General features: G+C 35.1%; 1 protein-coding gene across 3 annotated transcripts in view; it reads left to right on the forward strand.

Moving 5' to 3' along the window:
* The window catches only part of LOC123537297 (rho GTPase-activating protein 39-like), a 126,412-nt gene that overhangs the window by 15,868 nt on the left and 88,171 nt on the right, over window positions 1–22,373 (forward strand). Inside the window, exons 1-2 of one of the 3 annotated variants that reach the window (XM_053528468.1) lie at window positions 3,359–3,617; window positions 21,306–21,407. In XM_053528468.1, the coding sequence (XP_053384443.1) occupies window positions 3,607–3,617; window positions 21,306–21,407 (113 nt within the window). In that variant the 5' untranslated portion in view covers window positions 3,359–3,606. Of the gene's footprint in view, window positions 1–3,358; window positions 3,618–16,552; window positions 16,690–21,305; window positions 21,408–22,373 lie in introns of those variants that run through there. The other 2 variants (XM_053528464.1, XM_053528467.1) reach the window with 2 other exon arrangements.

Raw genomic sequence — 22,373 nt, forward strand, 5'->3', positions numbered from 1 at the left:
ACTATGGAAATATTATTTCCCTTAAATAGACAATGAAAAATGTAAATATAAACAGGCTAAATACTTACATCGTTTTTGCAGACGCTCAAACCGGAACTGTAGTGATGCGTTCGATATTATATTGTTTTTATGCCCCTGAAGGGAGGCATATAGTTTTTGAACCGTCTGTCAGTCTGTCGGTCTGTCAGTCCGCATTTTTCGTTTCCGGTCAATATTTTTGTCATCGATGGATGGATTTTCAAATAACTTGGCATGAGTGTGTACCACAGTAAGATGACGTGTCGCGCGCAAGACCCAGGTCCGTAGCTCAAAGGTCAAGGTCACACTTAGACGTTAAAGGATAGTTTACTGATGGGCGCGTCCTGTCCATATATTTGTCATCGATGGATGGATTTTCAAATAACTTGGTATGAATGTGTACCACAGTAAGACGACGTGTCGCGCGCAAGACCCAGGTCCGTAGCTCAAAGGTCAAGGTCACACTTAGACGTTAAAGGATAGTGCATTAATGGGCGTGTCCGGTCCATATCTTTGTCATTGATGGATGAATTTTCAAATAACTTGGCATGAATGTGTACCACAGTAAGACGACATGTTGCGCGCAAGACCCAGGTTCGTAGCTCAAAGGTCACGGTCACACTTAGACGTTAAAGGATAGTGCATTGCTGGGCGTGTCCGGTCCATATTTTTGTCATCAATGGATGGATTTTCAAATAACTTGGCATGAATGTGTACCACAGTAAGACGATGTGTTGCGCGCAAGACCTAGCTCCGTAGGTCAAAAGGTCCTAAACTCTAACATCGGCCATAACTATTCATTCAAAGTGCCATCGGGGGCATGTGTCATCCTATGGAGACAGCTCTTGTTATAAAATATAATTGAACAATCCTGCCCATCTTAAACTTGTCATGTAGGTAGGTGGTGATGAGATGATGTGCAGAGCACAGGAACCAGCGATAGGTTAAAGGTCAAGTTCACAATCAACTTTGCCTTCAGGGCATAACTTAATAGCCATTCAAGATGTTGACTTTAATATTGGCATATAGGTATGTGGCAGTAAGACATTGTGCAGAACCTATGAACTAGGTCTGTAGGTCAGTTGTCAAGGACACAGCAAGGTCAATTTTGTGTCAAGAGCACTTAGTATCCATTTATAATATTGACTTAAAACTCTGCGTTGAGGTAGTTAGTGATGAGACAAACCACAGTACTTCCCTCCCCTCAACATAAACACCTCCCCTCCTAATACAGTTTTGTCCTTTTTGATGAGCAAGTTTCACCAGGGCTCAACAAAGCCACTTTACTGCTCGTAAGTAAGAGTAGAAATTGGCTCTTGGCAAGTGGAACTTGCTGTAGTACTTGTCACGCAGGACAACTGCGATATTTACCCAAAACACAATAAATCCAATTAAAATGGAGCTTTGAAGAAGCCAGGTAACAAACAGATCTAAAATAAAATTTAATTTGATAATTGCTACACTAAAATCTGCTCAGTTCCATTACAGTACAGCATTATGATCTCATTAGCTGGATGCTCGATAGTCAAGAACAAGATTTACGGTTAGGGCCATTTCTAATGGACTTTAAGATAGACCCTGTCTGTTAAAAAATCATATTCTTTGTGATTTGCAGACAAGTACAAATTATAGCAGGACGAGTGAAACTTCTTGGCAGCTCACAGTCTTAAAGGAAGAGTTGCTTTAAAAGAATTTGTTGAGCCCTGAACACCAGAACTGGATATAGTAAAGCCCATTTTACCTTTATTCCCAGCACAAATAGTATTGGGGTGTTTACCAACCCTGAATAAAGCAAAATGATGGACAAATTATCGAATATCATGAAGTTGTGTCTTTTATACCGTGTTCACACTAGCAGAATGGTTTTATTTTTATTAGGCACTAATTGGCTATAATTGGTATTTGACATTCAAAACCCATCAAAATATAATCTAGTTTGCGTCCACACTTGGCAAAGAAATGTGGTTTAAATATATACATGTAATGTTGGAAGTTAACAAATATCTTGCAATAAGCAAAAAAGGTTACAAAGAATTGAGGCTAACAGAAACAAGAAGGGGTCATCAATATTTAAACTTCTGTGTTCATCTAAGAATTTCTGTTCATTCCATCTATTGTCCATTTTGAGCGTCAGCATGACTCCATATCGCAATTTAATGTTTTTGTTTCAACAACAGTCCAATTACTTTTGCCAGCCACAGCATCAATTGTTTGATACAAAAGAGAAACACATGGTATTCTTCCTCCAAAAGGTAAGATCTGTGGATTTGGGATTGTAAAACCAGTTATAACCCACATTTGCGTTCACATTTGTAAAATAATGTAGCATTACTTTTTAATGTAGTATTAAAACCACCTCCCGAGGTAGTTTTAATGCTACATTACAGAAACCACTTGACCTTTACAAAATTCACGTTTTACACCACATATAGTGTGGACGCAAACGAGTTTAAAAAATAAACCCAAGTTAATGTAGGATTAAAAACGTAGTCTGAACACGGTATTAGAGATACAGAGTAGTGGTTGTAATTTATAACATGTTTATTGATTTCAAATCATAATGCAGGTTCCATTATTGGTGAAAAAAGATTCTGCTTTGGCATGAAATGTTTTCATTCAGCTTTATATTATGTCTTGTAAAAAGGTCTCAAGGGTGGTAGAGCAGTGCTTGATCTGCCACAATTTTATGTGAAAACAAAATTAAATTTGTGAAAAATTGACAGTTGCGATATGGAGTGATTAGACTGTGCATGTCATGCCTGTTAAGAGTTGTTTAGAGCGAGTGAATTCAGTAAATCAGGATTTTGAAATATAAAATTTCCATTGTATTTCAGTATTATATGATCTTAACCCTCTGATTCATGTTGGAAAGTTGTCTATTACTGGTGGAGATTAGAACTGTTCATGTGTTCATAAGACATTTTAGACCAGTAGGAAAAGCACAAATATTTTTAAAACAGACGTCACTTTCCAAAAATTCCTTAAAGGTGGTATAAAAATGTTTAACAATTTCACTATGGACTTTTAACTGTTTTTAAGACTTTCGGCATTTGTTCTCCTTCACGGATAATGTAGGAAAATTCATAAACATGCTGAGAATGTTCTGACTTAACCAACGACAACAGCAACTGGTTAGAAAACATGTATGTGAGTTTATCTCATAGCGAAATACAGTATAATATGCTGCCGGAAAAAAAAGTGAAACACTTGTGAATGCATAATCAGATTGTTTGACAAACAATGCAACTGATTGTTGATAACTTTGATGTATATATCTGTTATACACTGTAGCAATTATGTGGATATAAGTTTAAATTTATTTAAATAGATGACTAATAAAGGTTGTAGTAGCAAAAACTGGTGAGATAAATGTATTAGCTGAGGATTTGAACAGCAGAGGAATGGTGAGAGGTGAAATTTAATACAAATAGTGAAGATAAGATATACTCAATCGGCAACAAAACAAGCATGCTAGAGGGATGTTAAAATACTGTATGATGAATTTATAATGTGTAAGAATATGAATCAGAAGGAATAACAAAAGTCATACATTGTGACGGGATTGGAACAAGTAAGGGATTTAGCACCATGAAGGCCAGGTAAGTTGTGAAGACAGTGTCCGACAAATTTATAATCTTGCTGGTACTGGGCTACCATTTTTAGCTCGACTATTCGAAGAATAAGTAGAGCTATCCTACTCACCACGGCGTCGGCGTCACACCTTGGTTAAGTTTTTCGTACCAGTCCACATTTTGACAAAGTCTTTTGAGATAAAGCTTTGAAACTTTCAACACTTGTTTACCACCACCATGGCCAGTTATAGGCAAGAGCACATAACTCCATCAAGGATTTTGGCTGAATTATGGCCCCTTTTGACTTAGAAATCATGGTTAAGTTTTTCGTACCAGTTCATATTTTGACAAAGTGTTTTGAGATAAAGCTTTGAAACTTTCAACACTTGTTTACCATCACCATGGCCAGTTATAGGCAAGAGTACATAACTCCATCAAGGATTTTGGCTGAATTATGGCCCCTTTTGACTTAGAAATCTTGGTTAAGTTTTTCGTACCAGTTTGTATTTTGACAAAGTGTTTTGAGATAAAGCTTTGAAACTTTCAACACTTGTTAACCATCACCATGACATTGTCCAGTTATAGGCAAGAGCACATAACTCCATCAAGGATTTTGGCTGAATTATGGCCCCTTTTGACTTAGAAATCTGGGTTAAGTTTTTCGTACCAGTTCGTATTTTGACAGTCTTTTGAGATAAAGCTTTGAAACTTTCAACACTTGTTAACCATCACCATGTCCAGTTATAGGCAAGAGCACATAACTCCATCAAGGATTTTGGCTGAATAATGGCCCCTTTTGACTTAGAAATCTTGGTTAATATTTCGTACCAGTTCATATTTTGACTAAGTCTTTTGAGATAAAGCTTTGAAACTTTCAACACCTGTTTACAATCACCATATCCAGTTATAGGCAAGAGTACTTAACTCCATCTTGGATTTTGGCTGAATTATGGCCCTTTTTGACTTAGAAATCTTGGTTAAGTTTTCCGTACCAGTTCATATTTTTTGTAAAGTGTTTGACATGTGGCTTTGAAACTTTTATCACATATTTAGTATAATAGTCTCTATCTTTTGGAAAGAGTACATAGCTCTGTCATCTATTTTGGCTGAATTATGGCCCTTTATGGACTTTGAAATTGGTTCTGTTTTCATACAAGTCCACGTTTTGTCAAAACTATTTGACATATGGCTTTTAAACTTTGAACACTTGTTTATCATTATGATTTCCATCTCTAGGCAAGAGTACATAACTATTTGACTGAATTATGGCCCTTTTGGACTTTGAAATTGGTTCATACATGCCATTTAGTGCAAGACTTATCGAAACAAGAAATCAGGAACTTGTTTGTCTAATCTATTTATTTTTTTGTCTGTATACTGTGGAAATATTTGACCCATTCTTCAGTCAATTCTTCGAATAGTCGAACGCGCTGTCATCAGACAGCTCTTGTTTTGTTGTTGCTCAGAAATTTAAACCCCAAAGTATAAACTTGCTCTATCTGAACCCGACTTACTGAGATGTGAGAATCAAAGGGGTCTGTAACAATATTTGGTTAATGAATTTAAAAACATCAAAATAAACGTGTGTGTTTGTTTCTAGTTCCGCAGACACATTTCTGTCATATTAGTCTACATATATATAAATGACAATTTTTTTTTATTTTGATGTTAATATTGACTCTCGCTAAATTTAGTGTTATTGTACCCCCCAACAACAAAGTTGTAAGGGGGGGTATACTGGTTTCAGGTTGTCTGTCTGTCCGTCTGGTCGTCTGTCCGTAGATGCAATCTTGTGCGCACCATCTCTCCTTATCCCCTTGACAGAATTTAATGAAACTTGACACAAATGATCAGTACCAACAGTTGTTGTGCATGGGGCATGTTAGGTTCTTTTAGAAAAAAAATTTGCAGAGTTATGGGACTTTGTTTTTTTGTTACTATACTATATACATAGACAAAATCTTGTGCGCACCATTTTTCCTCATCCCCTTGACACAATTTAATGAAACTTCACACAAGTGATCAGTACCAACAGTAGTTGTGCATGGGCATGTTAGGTTCTTTTAGAAAAAAAATTGGCAGAGTTATGGGACTTTGTTTTTTTGTTACTATACTATATACATAGACACAATCTTGTGCGCACCATCTCTCCTCATCCCCTTGACACAATTTAATGAAACTTCACACAAGTGATCAGTAACAACAGTAGTTGTACGTGGGGCATGTTAGGTTATTTCAGAAAAAAAATTTGCAGAGTTATGGGACTTTGTTTTTTTTGTTACTATACTGTATACATAGACACAATCTTGTATGCACCATCTCTCCTCATCCACTTGACACAATTTAATGAAACTTCACACAAGTGATCAGTAACAACAGTAGTTGTGCATGGGGCATGTTAGGTTCTTTCAGCGACAAAAATTGCAGAGTTATGGGACTTTGTTTCTTGTTAACATACTATGTACATACAGTCTGCATATGCAATCTTGTGCGTGCCTGGTCTACCAAACCCTTACACACAATTTAATGAAACTTCACACAAGTGATCAGTACCAACCCTAGTTGTGCATGGTGCATGTTACATTCTTTTAGATAAATATTCTGCATAGTTATGGGACTTTGTTTTTTGTTACTATACTGTATACATACAGTCTATATACATACAGTCCACATAATTATGCAATCGTGTGTGCGTCAAATTGCAATGTACTGTGTCAGTGCATGCGGGGGGGGGGGGGTACATTCATCACCTTTAGTGATAGCTCTAGTTTCTAGATGTTTATAGTTATGTATTCTTTGCATTTATGATTATTGCGTACTAATATCACAGAATAAAGTGGTAAATGATATCTTCCCAAAACCAGTAACAGAGTTTACAAAGGGTTTTTATATTACATACTTTATATTTATGTCAAACCATTCAAGCCTTTTGCTTAAAAAATGTCACCAAGGATGTCAACTTATTCGCATGAATATGACATTGTGGAGGGCCTGGTTTGTTTTAAGCTTGAAACCAAGATGATGTTACAACATAACAAAAAGGTCCGTTTCAGGTCACATTGTAAACTAATATTAATTTTAAATTTTATCAAAATTCATGTTATATTGATTAGGTCTTTCATCAATATTTCATAAACAGAAAAGTGCTAGTTATAACAGCCTGTAAAAAATATATCCAAAACATACATGTACTACCCGGATACTGGTACACTTTCGGAATGTTGTGTGAAAGTGGTTTTTGCTCAGTTTACTTGACTCACTAAGGTAAACCAGAGATTGACTCACTAAGGTAAACCAGAGATAGTTCCTCAAATTTTGATGTTACTTATCATAAAAAAACTCAAATTTTGATGTTACTTATCATAAAAAATTGCACCTGGTGAATAGCTTTTTTGAAGGAATTATAAATGGAAAAATTTGCATACAACATCGGGTGTAATTAGAATCGTGAATGGACATTCTAAACTTATCTTGCTTTCGAAAGTCATTAAAATTTGTGGATTTTCTAGTTGAAATTACGGTAGGATCAGACTGCTTAGATATGATACTTATTATATACTAACCAATGGTCTAATTTAAAGCTTGCGTGAATAAATCTAACAGGGCACTCGGTAATCAGCTGGCCGCTTTCGGATAATTTATTAATTGGCGAGTTTTTGGTAGTACACAGGATCAGTTATCTGTCAATTAATATCAACACTTCATTCATTGATTCTGTTACCTGTATGCACTCGCTCAGTGACGTGATTTGTTGATGAAAAAATCTGCGAGAAGGCAGAGACTGTTTCTGCAGCTACTGTTGAAATTATCGATAATGGGCGGGGTTTAACTAAGTTTGAACCGGTTATGACTGGATAATCATTACACATGGTCAGTTGTTTTTAATTGCAAGCTATAATTGAGTAAATGACCGGATGTTGATTTTGTAAAATATTCATAGACCGGGCTGCTGATGCTTTAAATTTATGGTTGCTCAGTGGGCTTTCGTCAGGATTCTTTTGGTAGCTTGACGAAAATTTCTGGTAGCCCCCAGGCTCCGGGCAATTGATTTATCGGACACTGGAAGATAAGCTTCATGGTAGGGCATGGTTTGGTAATATTTTAAAATGTCTTTTTACGGTGGCTGCATACCGTCAAATTTTACACCATACTATCAAAAGTTTCTGTCTTTCAACTATAAGGAATATTAAAACATTATAAACAATCCCCCCATATTTATTTAATATTTAGTATATTTAGTTTTGTTTCAGTTAATTTTAAGGCTTATATAAAGTACAGTTAGATTTATTCTATTTCATATAAATAGTAGATATTTTATAGGTTACAAAATAATTCTAGTTTGAAACCCAATCCAGGTGATTCAGCTGAAAATTTTACTTGTGATATTCTACTATGTTTGAATCACATGATATTCTGACATATTAGTTTGAATCATGTTATATTTTGACTAAGTTTGAATCATGGAATTGCAGGATTTGAGCAGTCATTTATTAACAATTAATGGAATTTCATATCTGCTGAAAAATCATTGTTATTGATGGGAACTTATTTTTGTTTATTTCGTTGTTACAGATAAAAATTTTCCACAAAATAGCCGAAAATAGCATATTTCGGCTGAAACTTGGAAAATTTATGCCAAAGAAAACAACAATTTCTCAGTTTTATATGTATCTGCAAATGCCCTGCCATAAAACAGAATGTGGGGTGAAAGGAATGGGGACAAGGTTCTAACAGTAAAATCTGTCATTCTTCTCTTGGAAACAATATTAAATTGTAATAAACTTCATATTGAACATAAACGGCTTGATGAATTAAAATTTCATGCTATTCAAAGTTACATTTTGTCATGTACTAAAATGATTATAGCTTTGAGAGAAGTGCATTTTGCACATTATGTTTGACATTTGCATTTAGATAACCTCTGCAGTTCTCTGCAGTTAGTAATTTAACCCTCAATTAGTGATGCAGATTGCTTGAATTACATCAGGTCACTTACTGTAACTTTTTCAACTTTGAAATGTATTTGCAAGTGTTGGGTTTTGATGGATATTTAATAGGTATGAGATTTGCATCTGTTAATGCAGTATTATGTAAGGTTTACATCTTTCCTCATTAAAAGTTTTGTTAGATTTCTTTTGTTTTGTTCTTGTATTAAATGTCGAAGTAAGAATATATACACTGTACATTTTGTAACTTTGTAAAAAGCTTACAATTGGGCTAGTTTTCTTTGATTGAATAATAATTTTAACATTGTAAGTTTGATTGAAAGATATAACTCACTGTGAGAAACACCCGGTACAACATATGAAAATGGAGTAAAGCAGTCGATCATTCAGAGTGCATCAGCGGAGAGGTTGGGAGATAGGTTGTGCATGCAGTTCCTTGTCATGGTATATGCCCTTAGGGAAAAAATCTGCTCAATTTTGCAGTCCTTTTGCAGTGAAACAGCAGTTTTTCAGAAAAACTGCCTTCTTTGCCAGTTATTAAAACTGTTCCCAGCATGAAATGACCAGTAAAAAACAGTTTTTTTAGAAACTGCATATAACTGGAGGATTGAAAAACTGGTGGTGGCCAGTTTTCTGTAGTTATTTTGAAGTTTTTGTAAATGTTTTCACAACAAGCAGTTTTACAGGCAGTTAAATGCAGTTATTTTCTAAGAGCAGTATTTTTAGCATCTTTTATGAACAGCAGTATTAGAAAATGTTGTCCATTCTTCTGACAGAAACCAATATGTCTGAAGTCGTTAGTTCTCTGTGATGAAGTTGTCTTACTTGTGTTACAGAACCTGGGAGCTCTGGTATATTGTTTAAATTATCAGCATTAGGTAACCTAAATTAGTGTCACTATCAGGGGTGTGGAATTCCTATGTCCGACTTGTCCGACTCGGGACTTTTTGACTGCGGACAAGTGAGTTTTCGCATTCCGTTTGTCCGCGGACAAGCACAAATTTTCTGGTTTGAAATGAAAAAAGAAAAGAATAATTTAGGAACGCTGAGCAGTACTTCAACTTTATGGAGTTTATAAAAGAATTTGATGTATGAAACGGATGTTTCACCCGCCAAGGGCCTCTCGATTTCTCCAGTTTTTGGAAAACCATACTGTGTCTAAATTTAGCAGCTCTTTCTCTGCGTTCTGATTGGTTCCCTATCATGATCTCGCATGATTTTTGCACATGGTAACTTGTCGAATAGAAACCGGAAACGTAAACAGTTATCACAATGTTTTGGACAAATTTATTCAACGGTTACAACTTCGTCTGCCAACAAAAATTGAAGTAAATAGTCAAAGCACAAAGAGCTCACTAGTACGAGTCAGGAAGTTTCATGTTTGTTTTTCTAACAGTCAGAAAGTGCCATGCTTTTTCACATGGCATGATGAGCAGTCTTAAGGTATTACTGTTGAATGTTTGACGGCCTCACGGACGAAACAAGCTAAAGTGTCAAAAGCTTATTTTTTGAAACAGCTACAGTATTACACTTTGTTATGTTCGCTTTTGTTACTACTTGTAGATTATTGTCCAAAATAAAGAATTATTTGCATGCTAAAATGTTGAAAATCCGGGCAAGTAAGTTTTGACTGCGGACAAGTAGATTTTTAAGTCTCATTTGTCCGTGGACAACTGAAAAATATCGGGATTTCCACACCCCTGACTGTAAACAAAAAACACAAATGTTTTTTTCCAACATTTGGAGAAATAAACCAGTACCTTGTAGAAAAAGTGGTACCAAAATGTATAAAAATGCTTTGAAGTATGAATTCCAAGTTAACTTCTGGTTTTCCTCAAGATAAGTTAACACCTTTTGCTGATGAACATCATTGTTTTATTGGTCAGTGTTTAATGTTTACTTCCTTGTGGGTCATCAGAGTCTCATAAATAAGATAGTTCATGGTTCCTGGTAATTGAAAGTTAATTAAACTTATCTGTAGAAACCAATCAAGAACCAGTGAAATTTAATGATGACTACCAATAAAGTATTAGCTTCCCTTAATTACAACTTTACTGAGTGAACCATTTGCCTCTCTGTAGTGATAGGCCTTTAAACCTGTACTCCTGGTCCCATTCCCCAACATCCCCTACAAGGATCACACTCATTGGTGGCACATTTTGAAATTGAGTTGTCTTACAATATTATAAATTGTTGAAAAAATAGGATTTCCTGTTGCATATTTTAATTACAGAATGATAATTTTAATGGAACAGATCTGACTCTTTATCTGACAGAATTGAAAGAGATAAATGGTCCAATTACTGTGATGGTCACTCCAATAGGAATTCACATATGATCAGAAGATTATTATAGTTTTATGACTGCTGCATTATGCACCACTTTTATTGCCAGGTGCCCAGTATGATTACTACAGTGGTTGAGACAGTGCATCCAAATAAAACTCATATTTTTTACTGTGTTGCATTGAGATAATTTGAGATAATGAGAATTAACATAATGGGATATAAAAATTGAACAAGTTGAACTAAGTTCATTTCAGAATTTAAAAAGTTTGAGAATTATAGACAGAGAGTGGAGTTATATTATTTTTGCTATCTTCAAACACTTAAATTTATTTTATTACTTTATCTGTTGATATTACAGAGATAAGATTGATATAATAACAATAAAAACTCTTGGACTGTAAATTGCAGTGCAAAAAGGTTTATTATGTAAAAAATCACATCATTATAGCAGCACTATTGTCTGCACCAGTGTTGTGAGTAGGCAAATGTTCTCCGTCAAACAAATGTGTCTAAATCCTCTTCTCAGTTGTTATTGTTGTGTCCAGTACTTATGGAGAACACTAGTTGAACCAAATTAAATGAAATTAATGATGTTTACAAAAAAAGTAGATAGAAAAAAGTAATGAACAATAATTACATATGAAATGTAAAGAAATCTTTTCTAAATCTAAATTAATCCAGGTAGCTTTGCATTAGAAAATAGGGATTGGGATGGGGGCAGGGGAAAACTTCACAAAAAAAGAAACATTTTATACATCAGAATGCATTATGCTGTGAAATTTGATAGTACAGCGCAACCTCTGTAGAGCAACACCCTTTGGGAGATACAAATATTGACTGTTATGTAGAGGTTGTTGTTCTGGAGAGGTAAATTTGATAGTATATTTCAGCTTAGGGAAATTTTGATGATGTTGTTATAGAGAGGTTTTTGCTTAAGAGAGGGCCACTCTGGAGAGGTTGTACTGTATTATCATTTGAAATCTAGGAATCCATGTCCCTACAGAATGTTTGTCACCATTTTTATGTGAACAAAATTCAGTGATTTATCAGTAACTCTATTTATATATTAGATACAATCAAACACTCTAATCATTTGCATTTTTATAATCAGCAAATTGCATTTATAGGAGAGTTCATTGATCTATCAGGTAATGTGAAAACAATCAAAATATAGGTAAATTGTTTAAGATCAAAGGTAATGATCTAGTAGGCTTACAGCCACCACATGTATACATTACCTAATTATCACACTGGGCATGTGGTGAGGAGGATTACTGCTCTCTGACACTCACTAAAGGTACTCTAACTAAAGATTGTTGGGATAATAAGGGAGAAAACCATTTTCATCAACTTCTTTTTTTTTTTTTTTTTAGCTCACCAGAGCACGTAGTGCTCAAAGTGAGCTTTTGTGATCGCCCTGTGTCTGTCGTCCGTCGTCTACAATTTGACTGTTAACTCTCTAGAGGTCACAAATTTGGCCCAATCTTAATGAAACTTGGTTTGAATGTTATCTTCAATAAAATCTTGGACGAGTTCAATATTGGGTCATCTGGGGTCAAAAACTAGATCATCAGGTCAAATCAAAGGAAAAGCTTGTTAACACTCTAGAGGCCACATTTATGACAATATCTCTATGAAACATAGTCAGAATGTTAATCTTGATGATCTTTAGGTCAAGTTCAAATCTGGGTCAGGTGGGGTCAAAAACTTGGTCACCAGGTCAAAAAAATCAAAGGAAAAGCTTGTTAACACTCTACAGGCCACATTTATGACTGTATCTTCATGAAACTTGGTCAGAATGTTAATCTTGATAATCTTTAGATCAAGTTCAAATTTGATTCATGTAGGGTCCAAAACTAGGTCACTAGGTCAAATCAAAGGAAAAGCTAGTTAACACTCTAGAGGCCACATCTATGACCATATCTTAATGAAACTTGATCAGAATGTTAATCTTGATGATCTTTAGGTCAAGTTCAAATCTGGGTCAGGTGGGTTCAAAAACTAGGTCATCAGGTCAAATCAAAGGTAAAGCTTGTTAACACTCTTAAAATACCTTATTTTAAGTTTGAAATTCATGAGAATTGATCAGAATGTTTGTCTTGATGATCTTTAGGTCAAATTTGAATCTGGGTGACGTGGGGTCAAAAACTAGGTCACCAGGTCAAATCAAAGGAAAAGCTTGTTAACACTTTAGAGGTCACATTTATGACTGTATCTTCATGAAACTTGGTCAGAATGTTAATCTTGATGATCTTTAGGTCAGTTTGGAATCTGGGTCATGTGGGATCAAAAACTAGGTCACCAGGTCAAATCAAAGGAAAAGCTAGTTGACACTCTAGAGACCACATTTATGACCATATCCTAATGAAACTTGGTCAGAATGTTAATCATACTGATCTTAAGGTCAAATTCCAATCTGGGTCATGTGGGGTCAAAAACTTGGTCGCCTGGTCAAATCAAAGGTAAAGCTTGTTAACAATCTAGAGGCCACATTTAGGACTGTATCTTCATGAAACTTGATCAGAATGTTAATTTTTATGATCTTTAGGTCAGGGTCGAATCTGGGTCATGTTGGGTCAAAAACTAGGTCACTAGGTCAAATCAAAGGAAAAGCTAGTTATAAGGGGTTAGAGTTAGGTCAGGTGAGGGATACAGGGCCTTCAGGGCCCACTTGTTTAAAAAAGGACTAAACACACAATACATTTTTGCATTAAACAATTATACAGAGGTTGCCAATTAAAGCTTTGATGTTCCCGAAAACATTGTATTGAATGGGGTTTACCTGGAGATGGTTCCTCATAGTTATACTTTTTTCAGTAAATAAAGTAAAAGAAATTTACTTGAATAACTCGGGTGTCTTCTTATTTCTTTGACACTTTGTAATGACTTATCCGAATATATGTTGTCCGAAATACAATGCAAATTTGGGTAAGATTTTTTGCCGACTTTCCCAAATAATGGTTGTAATATATTGCTGACTGCTTACTGGAGACGAAAGAGATGATGGTTCAACATGTCGATTTTATATGGTTTAACTTAACAGGTTTGTAAATTTCTTGAGACCATTTTGTTTTAGTAACGTTAATCGGTTTGTAAAAACTAACAGTGCACAAAACGAAAAACACATTTGCCTCTGTGCATGATAAAACTGGTAATTATTAACTGGATTATGTTTGTAGGTGGAAAACTTTGTACTTGTAAGACAATTTGTATACTGAAATTTTATAACAGGTTGCCAAGATATCTTTGGGCCTGCATGGTCACGTGATAAGTCTGTTAGTAAAAGTGAAAACGACCATGAGTAAAATGCAGGGGTTTCATTAAGGGGCTGGTGGGCATGGATTTCCCCCTGCTAGAGTGGTTTAAAGGCTTTTTTTAAGCCATGGCTATTCTTTCTTGTAACAATAAAGTACTAAATCAAATGACTCACACACTTGTGTCTACTTTGAATGTTTTTACATTAGGAGTAGTACCTTTAGAAGGAAACTAAATGAAGTAGGGTGCTTCTGTTTGTAGTATTTTGATTAACAATTGTTTAGGAAGTCCATTCATAAAGATGATAACCTTATTCCTCTATGTATACTAGAGGAATGTTTGTGATTAAAGATCAGTGAAATCTGTAGGATCAGTGAAAACTAAGAAAAAAAGATCTCAAAGAAACAACTAGAGTACTAGAGTATAATTAGAAACAGTTTTTTTCTGTGCCAGTTATATGTAAATAGTTATTGAGTGTGATTGAAGACTAAAACATTCCTTTTAACATTATTCTAGTGTATTATGTAAACTCTTGATGGATTAAGTGTTCAATGTGGTTTTTGTTAAAGGAGGAATTCAATATTCAGTAGGATGTGAAACTAAATTGTTCATGTTTAAATGCCTTGAAAATAGATAACTTTAATACAATTTTAGTTAATACTACTTTATATTAGTTCATGAAGGAATGATAAATCATTATGGTTTTAAACTGGCAGGGTTCAAACATACGGTCTCCAAACTGAGTAGATGAAACTGTATCCACAAGAACTTTGGGAGTTACTTCGGACAAAAATAGAAAATACATTGTAGATTGACATTAGAAAATATTTGTGTGTCAGCTAGCTAGTTGTAGACTAGCTCATAGATTATGCTATGTCTTTTTACATTTTTATGGTTTAATATCCAATATCATAGATAATTTTAACACAGCTCCTCTGTGAAAATCTCTAAAATAGACTGGCATTTGTCTCTATGAAATGGAATTAGACAAAAAAAGGTGAAAATGTAGAAATATCTTTATTATCAGGCTAGTGGCTAGTCTAAGCCAGTAGATGATAAGTTTGTTCATTTTGTAAGCAACCTGTTTTAGTTAATCAGAAAACCTACATGTGTTCTAGACATCTGTAGTGCAAAGTGATATTGCATGTGGGTTGGTTGAAGGCTAGGGTGGTTCCGTGAAATCCTAATTAGAGAAAACAAAAGCATAGGTTCTCAATACTGTACAAAATATAAACATCCTATTGTAATACTGGCAAGTTTAGATAAAACAACATCATGGGGGAGTACAGATTTTTGCTGTGATTAACGAACTGTTTTAAATAGAAAACTTTCATGTTCTTTTTTTCCACATATTCTAATTCACTTTCTACACTTGAACACTTACTGAACAGGTGCCTGATTGCCTCTTCAAGAATTTCAGTAGAGAAAAGGGATGAGTTCAAATTTTAGGATTTTTTCTAAAACTGAAATTAATGACAAAATTCAACACGACTTAAGAATGTATTATCGATAGGTCAGAGTAAAGAAATCTGGAAAATCTTGTTGTACTTAGATCGGTTCTAGATTAATATTTTATTATACAGGCATTGATATATATACTGATAGCCTGTGATAATATTTACCAGAAATTATATCATAATTAATGTATGTCTGATCTTTCGGAGTTCAACAGTATGATTGTATCATGGTGAGGGTACAGTCCATCATAATGTTAGGGATTGGGAATGAAATATTACAGAATGTTTATAAAAAAAATATACTTGAGACATATTCATAATACACAAATGTATAAATACTTCAATTTTTTCTCAATCAAAAATTTTGAAAAAGAAAACTATTAGAATGATGTTAACAGAGTTTATAATTATCTTTAATAATGGTCTAGCTGACAGTTGCATTTACTTTTGCATTTTGGTTCTTTACTGTATTTTGAAATTCAAAGCAAATACTTCTGAAAATTCTAAAATATCAGAATAAATGTAGCAGAAATTGTTCAAAATAAGGATGTGCTTTATTTATTATTTTAAACTTAATGCATTACTGAAGGTCTGCTTACTGATTGGATTTTTACAGATGAAGGTTTTGACCTTTTCTGATCGGCCTCTGGATTTAAAACTGAGATTACTATCAGCGAAAAATGGTGTAATTTTGAATGGAATATATGTGTGACAGTATTGAGTGTCATTGACCACCTGGATTTAGCCGTAATCTCTCATTTAATATTAAGATATGGAGAGATAAACAGGGATTTTCCAAATTAGGCTGTGTTTTCTCGCTCCTTCTTCAATGATGGAATTATAGCAACAGTACGTTGTGTGAAGTCATTGACAATAATGATAATCTTTAAAAGCTTTTGCAATACACTTTGAGGTGCATTAATGCTGGCTTTAAAAGTTCATAAGGATTACAGTCTGTTGAAGACTTAACATTTTAAATGTGAATAAAAAGGGATATATAGAAAAGGGACAAAATTAGTGAATATACAAAAATGCAATCTGCAAAATTCGGATCGTTACCTATGATAAGTCCTGGATGTCCATATCATGAGTGGGTGGGGCGACGTGTAGCATGGAAAATGTATGGATTGCATCATCAACATCATCATAGAAAGTAAGTTGTTTCCTCTCTGATTGCTGAAGATGCCAAACTGGAATGAAATTTATCTGAGTATGTGTCCTAGGTTTGAATATGGGCAAATTTGCTTTATCTTTTAAAACAGAAAGTGTTGTTAATTAAGAGGTAATTAGCACTTTTCCATCAAATAAACTTTGCTAATTGAGTTTCAGATACTGCAGTAGCTAAGTTTCAGTTATCTGAAAATACGTGTTTGTTCCATGTCATTATAATAATGTTTTGCAATGGTATTTCAGTTCTGTAACATCAGTGAGTTTCCTGGATTTAGTAATCAGATACTGACCCATCTTCCACAAGTAACTGACAACTGTCGTACATGAAACAAATGTGGTGAATGGATTACTTTGGTTCTATGTTCTGTTAGATTGTCACAGAAAACAGGATCAAACATGAAAGCTCTCAATTCATTGTGTTGTGCTCCTAACCTATTGTGTTTAAACCAGGAGAACTCACCTGAATGTATGGAATATCAGCAATTTGAAGTAAGGAATAAGGGTTTAATAATGAATCCTGCCCATAGTGTAGAGTGCCCACTTCAAGTGTGGGAGGTCGTTGGTTCGATTCCTTGCTGCATCATACCAAAGAAGTGAAAAATGGTACTAGTAGCTTATCCTCGCTTGACGTTCAGCATTAAGAGGATAGGACTAGAACTGGTCAGCCCAGCGTCCATATAATATGACTGGGTGGGGTATCATGTCACATGTTTTCGGTGTGATATTCCAAGTACTTATAAAGTTGGGTATTACAGTGCTCGCTGCTACAAGTTGACAATGGTGTTTATATGACTGAATAATATTGTTGAACCAAAAACACAAAACCCTAACACACACAATCATATGGCCCAAAAAATAATTTATAATGTGACACAAAACATGTTTTTGGAACTACCGTGGTATGTGAATGAAAGTGATTAACATTTAAATGAGTTTTATAATTATACAGCTGTTAAACTGATTGGATTCATTATTGCAGCCAGATCTTTATCCTGTGTCTTATTATGTTAAAACAAGGTTCACAGCTTGAAAAGTTCTGCTCCTTCAAACGAATAAAAATTGGTCATTTAAATGCAGGTACTGTAACTGCAGTAGATTTTAAAACTTGTATAAGACTTAGCCAGTGGTTTATAGTTGATAAAAGTTTGCTAAGATCAAGATAATTCAAGAACAGATTTCACAGACATTTGATTAGAGGAAAGCGATATAATAACAACATTGCGTTGGTTCTGTTTTTTGGGTAATAATGGTAGAAAGAATGAGCAGAAAGTCATGTCAAAATCACATAAGTTGAGTGGGGATGGTGAGTGGGGAGGAGGGGGTATTGCACTGTAACAACTGCATAGCGTTACCATGGTTATGTTTAATTTACAGTTGTGGGGTGGATATAGAAAATGAAAAAAAATCTGTTGGTTATAGGAACTACAATGATAATTTGATGCAATGAAAATCAGTCAGTGTTTCTGAAATAGTAGACCAATGTATCATATTGCCCAGTTTAATGCTGCCATATTCTCATTAATATTCATTTTATGAGCTTTCCATTATTGCATTATATGCCTGGAACATTCTGACCTTATTGTCAATTTTGCGATTTAATGGTAAAATTGCTGTATCTCCTCTCAAAGTCATCTGTTTGTGCAGTGCTTCTGCCATTAACCCTCATAATATAAAAGATGAGCACCATCTCCCCAGGGATTTATTGCAGAAGTAAGGAGATAATTGTAAATAATATTGTATATAATGATGGAATCAGTGGAAATTCTATTAATTGTATATGTTATGACCCTCAGGCAATTTCCTCCATATTGCTAGAAATATGTAGGATTATATATACCAGTAGATCTTTCCTTTTGCAAGAATATGCTTTATGGACTTTAAGTAAAACATGATTTGGTTTGATTTGATTTGGTAACACATAGTCATGTGATCTTTTGCTAAAAAATGCTTTTACAAGAACATGCTTTGATTTGCTAACACAATCTGATGACCTTTCGCAAGAACATGCTTTGATTTGGTAACATTTGGTAACACAGTCTTATGGCCTTTTACAAGAACATACTTTGATTTGGTGACACAGTCATTTCCTTTTACAAGAACATGCTTTGATTTGGTAACACTGTTTTATTGCCTTTTACAAGAACATGCTTTGATTTGGTAACAACAGTGTTATGGCATTTTACAAGCACATGATTTGATTTGGTAACACAGTCGCATGACCTTGTACAAGAACATGTTTTGATGTATAAACTTATTCATGTGACCTTTTGCAAGAACATGGTTTGATTTTGTATATTGAATGTCACAAGACCTTTTACAAGAATATGCCATGATTTCATAACTTAAACAGTATATTTTTAGCTCACCAGAGCACAAAGTGCTCAAGGTGAGCTATTGTGACTGGTCATTGTCCATCATGCATCGTGTGGCGTCCGTCGTGCGTCAACATTTGCCTTGTGAACACTCTTCAGGCCACATTTGTGGCCCAATCATTATGAAACTTGGTCAGAATTCTAGGTCAAGTGAACAGTCTAGAGGCAACATTTGTGATCCAATCTTTATGAAACTTGGTCAGAATAGTCTTGATGATTTCTAGGTCAAGTTTGAAACTTGGTCATGTTGGGTCTAAAACTAGGTCAGAAGGCCAGATCAAAGGAAAAGCTTGTGAACACTCCAGAGGCCACATTTGTGACCCAATCAATATGAAACTTGGTCAGAATGTTTATCTTGATGATCTCTAGGTCAAGTTCGAAACTGAGTCATGTGGGGTCACAAAAACAAGGTCAGTAGGCTAGATCAAAGGAAATACTTGTGAACACTGTAGAGGCCACATTTGTGACCTAACTTGGTCAGAATGTTTGTCTTGATGATCTCTAAGTAAAATTTTAAACTGGGTCTTGTGGGGTCAAAAACCAGGTCAGTAGGCCAGATCAAAGGAAAAGCTTGTGAACACTCTAGAGACCACATTTATGATCCAATCTTTATGAAACTTGGTCAGAATATTAGTCTTGATGATCTAGGTCAAGTTTGAAACTGGGTCATTTTGGGTCAAAAACTAGGTCAGTAGGCCAGATCAAAGGAAAAATTTTGTCAAAACTCTAGAGACTACAATTCAGGTTTGAAACTCATTAGAATTAGTCAGTATGTTTGTCTTGATTATCTATAGGTCAATTTCGAATCTGGGTCATGTTGGGTCAAAAACTAGGTCACCCGGTCAAATCAAAAGAAAAGCTTGTGGACACTCTAGAGGCCACAGTTGTGACTCAATCTTTATGCAATTTGGTCAGAATGTTTGTCTTGATGATCTCTAGGCCGAGTTCGAATCTGGGTTATGTGGGGTCAAAAACTAGGTCAGTAGGCTAGATCAAAGGAAAAGCTTTTGAACACTCTATAGGCCACAGTTGTGGCTCAGTATTTATGAAACTTGGTCAGAATGTTTGTCTTGATGATCTCTAGGTCAAGTTTTAATCTGGATCATTTAGGGTCAAAAGTAAGGTCACATGGTCAAATCAAAGGAAAAGTTTGTGAACACTCTAAAGGCTACAGTTGTGACTCAATCTTTATGAAACTTGGTCAGAATGTTAGTCTTGATGATCTCTATGTTAAATTTGAAACTGGCTCATGTGGGGTAAATAACTAGGTCAGTTGGCCAGATCAACTCTGGTGAGCGATATATAGTGCCATCATGGCCCTCTTGTTATGCCCCCGGCATCTACTGATGCGGGAGGCATATAGTGATTGTCCTGTCCGTCCTTCGTTTGTCCATCCGTCTGTTTGTCCGTCTGTACGAGGTTAACCAAATGGGACCGTTTCGTTTAGCATCAATACCGCATACAAGAATGAATTGATACTAATACAGATGTAACCTGTGACCATTCCTCATCTTCAAACATCACCTGACCTCAGTTTGACCTTGACCTCGTTTTGGACTTAGGTTGCTTTGTATTGACAAGGATACCACCGGGGGCATCAAGCATTTATTGAATGCAGCTCCTTGTTGATTCTATCTTCATAAAACTTGGTCAGAATCTTTATCATGAAGTCTTGGATAATTTTAAATCTGGATCATGTGAGTTCAGAAACTAGGTCACTAGGCCAAATCAAAGGAAAAGCTTGTATACACTCTAGAGGCCACTGTTTTGCTCCAATCTTCCCGAAACATTGTCATAATGTTTGTTTTCATGGAATCTTGGAAAAGTTCGAATCTGGGTAATGTGGATTTAAAAAAGTAGGTCACTAGTTCAAATCAAAGAAAATGCTTGTTTACACTCGAGAGGCCACAGTTTGGGTCCAATCTTGATGAAAATTGGTCAGAATATTTGTCTCTTTGAAATCACTAGGTAAAACATGTTTACACTGTTATGGTGTGTTACACAAGTGAGTGTCGTAGGGCCATCTTGGCCCTCTTGTTGAATAAAATGAACATAAATTCTAACGATTTCTCACACAATGGTGATGGATGTATGAAGTGAATCTTTGTAGAGCATTGAACACCTTAGCTGGAGGTCATGGGTTTGTGTCCTATGTAATGATGTCATGATTATTTGTTCGGAAAAGGCAGTTGATAATTCTGATTGATTCATATTTGTATTATTTCAGATGGGAGTGGGTGGAGATAATAGAACCTCGGACTCGGGAGCACATGTACGCCAACCTCACCTCGGGGGAGTGTGTATGGGACCCACCACCTGGAGTCAAAATGTAAGTAAATGTACCTTCATTTTAAACTAGATTTAATTTACGTAAGTTACCATTGTTAGATTTGGGGAAGGAAGTTGAGTAGGCATGATATGTCAAACACTGTTTCCGATCAATAACTTCAGTTTGGATGGATTTACTGTCACCAAATGCAGACCTAGCTTTGGAATGTATTTGGTGCTGATGGGGTTGAGGTCAAGGTCATCTGTTACTAGAAGTAGAAAAATAGTAAAGTCCCCGCAAATGACAATTATTTTGACCAAATGTGAAATCCTAATGTGCGTGGAATTCTTTTTCTTGCTATGAAAGTAAATGTACTATGATGATCAGTATATTATTACTTCTTGTAAAAAGCTTTAGTTTCATCCCAGGATGCACACCAAGTATAAATGTGTTCTAGATCTCATTGTACAAGTACTCAACAATCATTTTTACCTAAAAATGAAGAGTTTTTAATGATATTCCTACATAAGTATTCACAGATGTTAAAAATACCTCATTCAAGAACCTGGAATATTAAGGGGTTTTGCATTCACCCTTACTAGTGTTTAGAGACTTCCTCTCAGTGTGATGATTATATCTTTTTTTACCTCCATGATTGAGAGTTGATAAAACTCTTAACTGATGAACTTTAAGGATTATTGTCCATTTTACAAGTTTCCTCCTTTCAAATTTAACTCATTTTGACATTAATATTTGACAGTGATGTATTGATGCAGTAGTCAGATGGATTTGACCTATAGTGTACTTCATAAAACCTCCTCTTATATTCTCAGCTGTCTGTGAAATCTTTATACTTACATTGCTGATTTTTGTGTGGAGTTTTAACCTTTGAAAGTGTGGAAAATCTTACAGAATTTCATGGTACTACTAGACAGTTTTGGATAAAGAAATGTGTTAAGTATTTACCTTAAAATATTGTATGTGTTTACAAACAATGGCTACCAGATTGTTGTGAATTTATGAAAG

This window comes from Mercenaria mercenaria, chromosome 17, assembly GCF_021730395.1.
Source record: "Mercenaria mercenaria strain notata chromosome 17, MADL_Memer_1, whole genome shotgun sequence".
Classification (NCBI taxonomy): domain Eukaryota; kingdom Metazoa; phylum Mollusca; class Bivalvia; order Venerida; family Veneridae; genus Mercenaria; species Mercenaria mercenaria.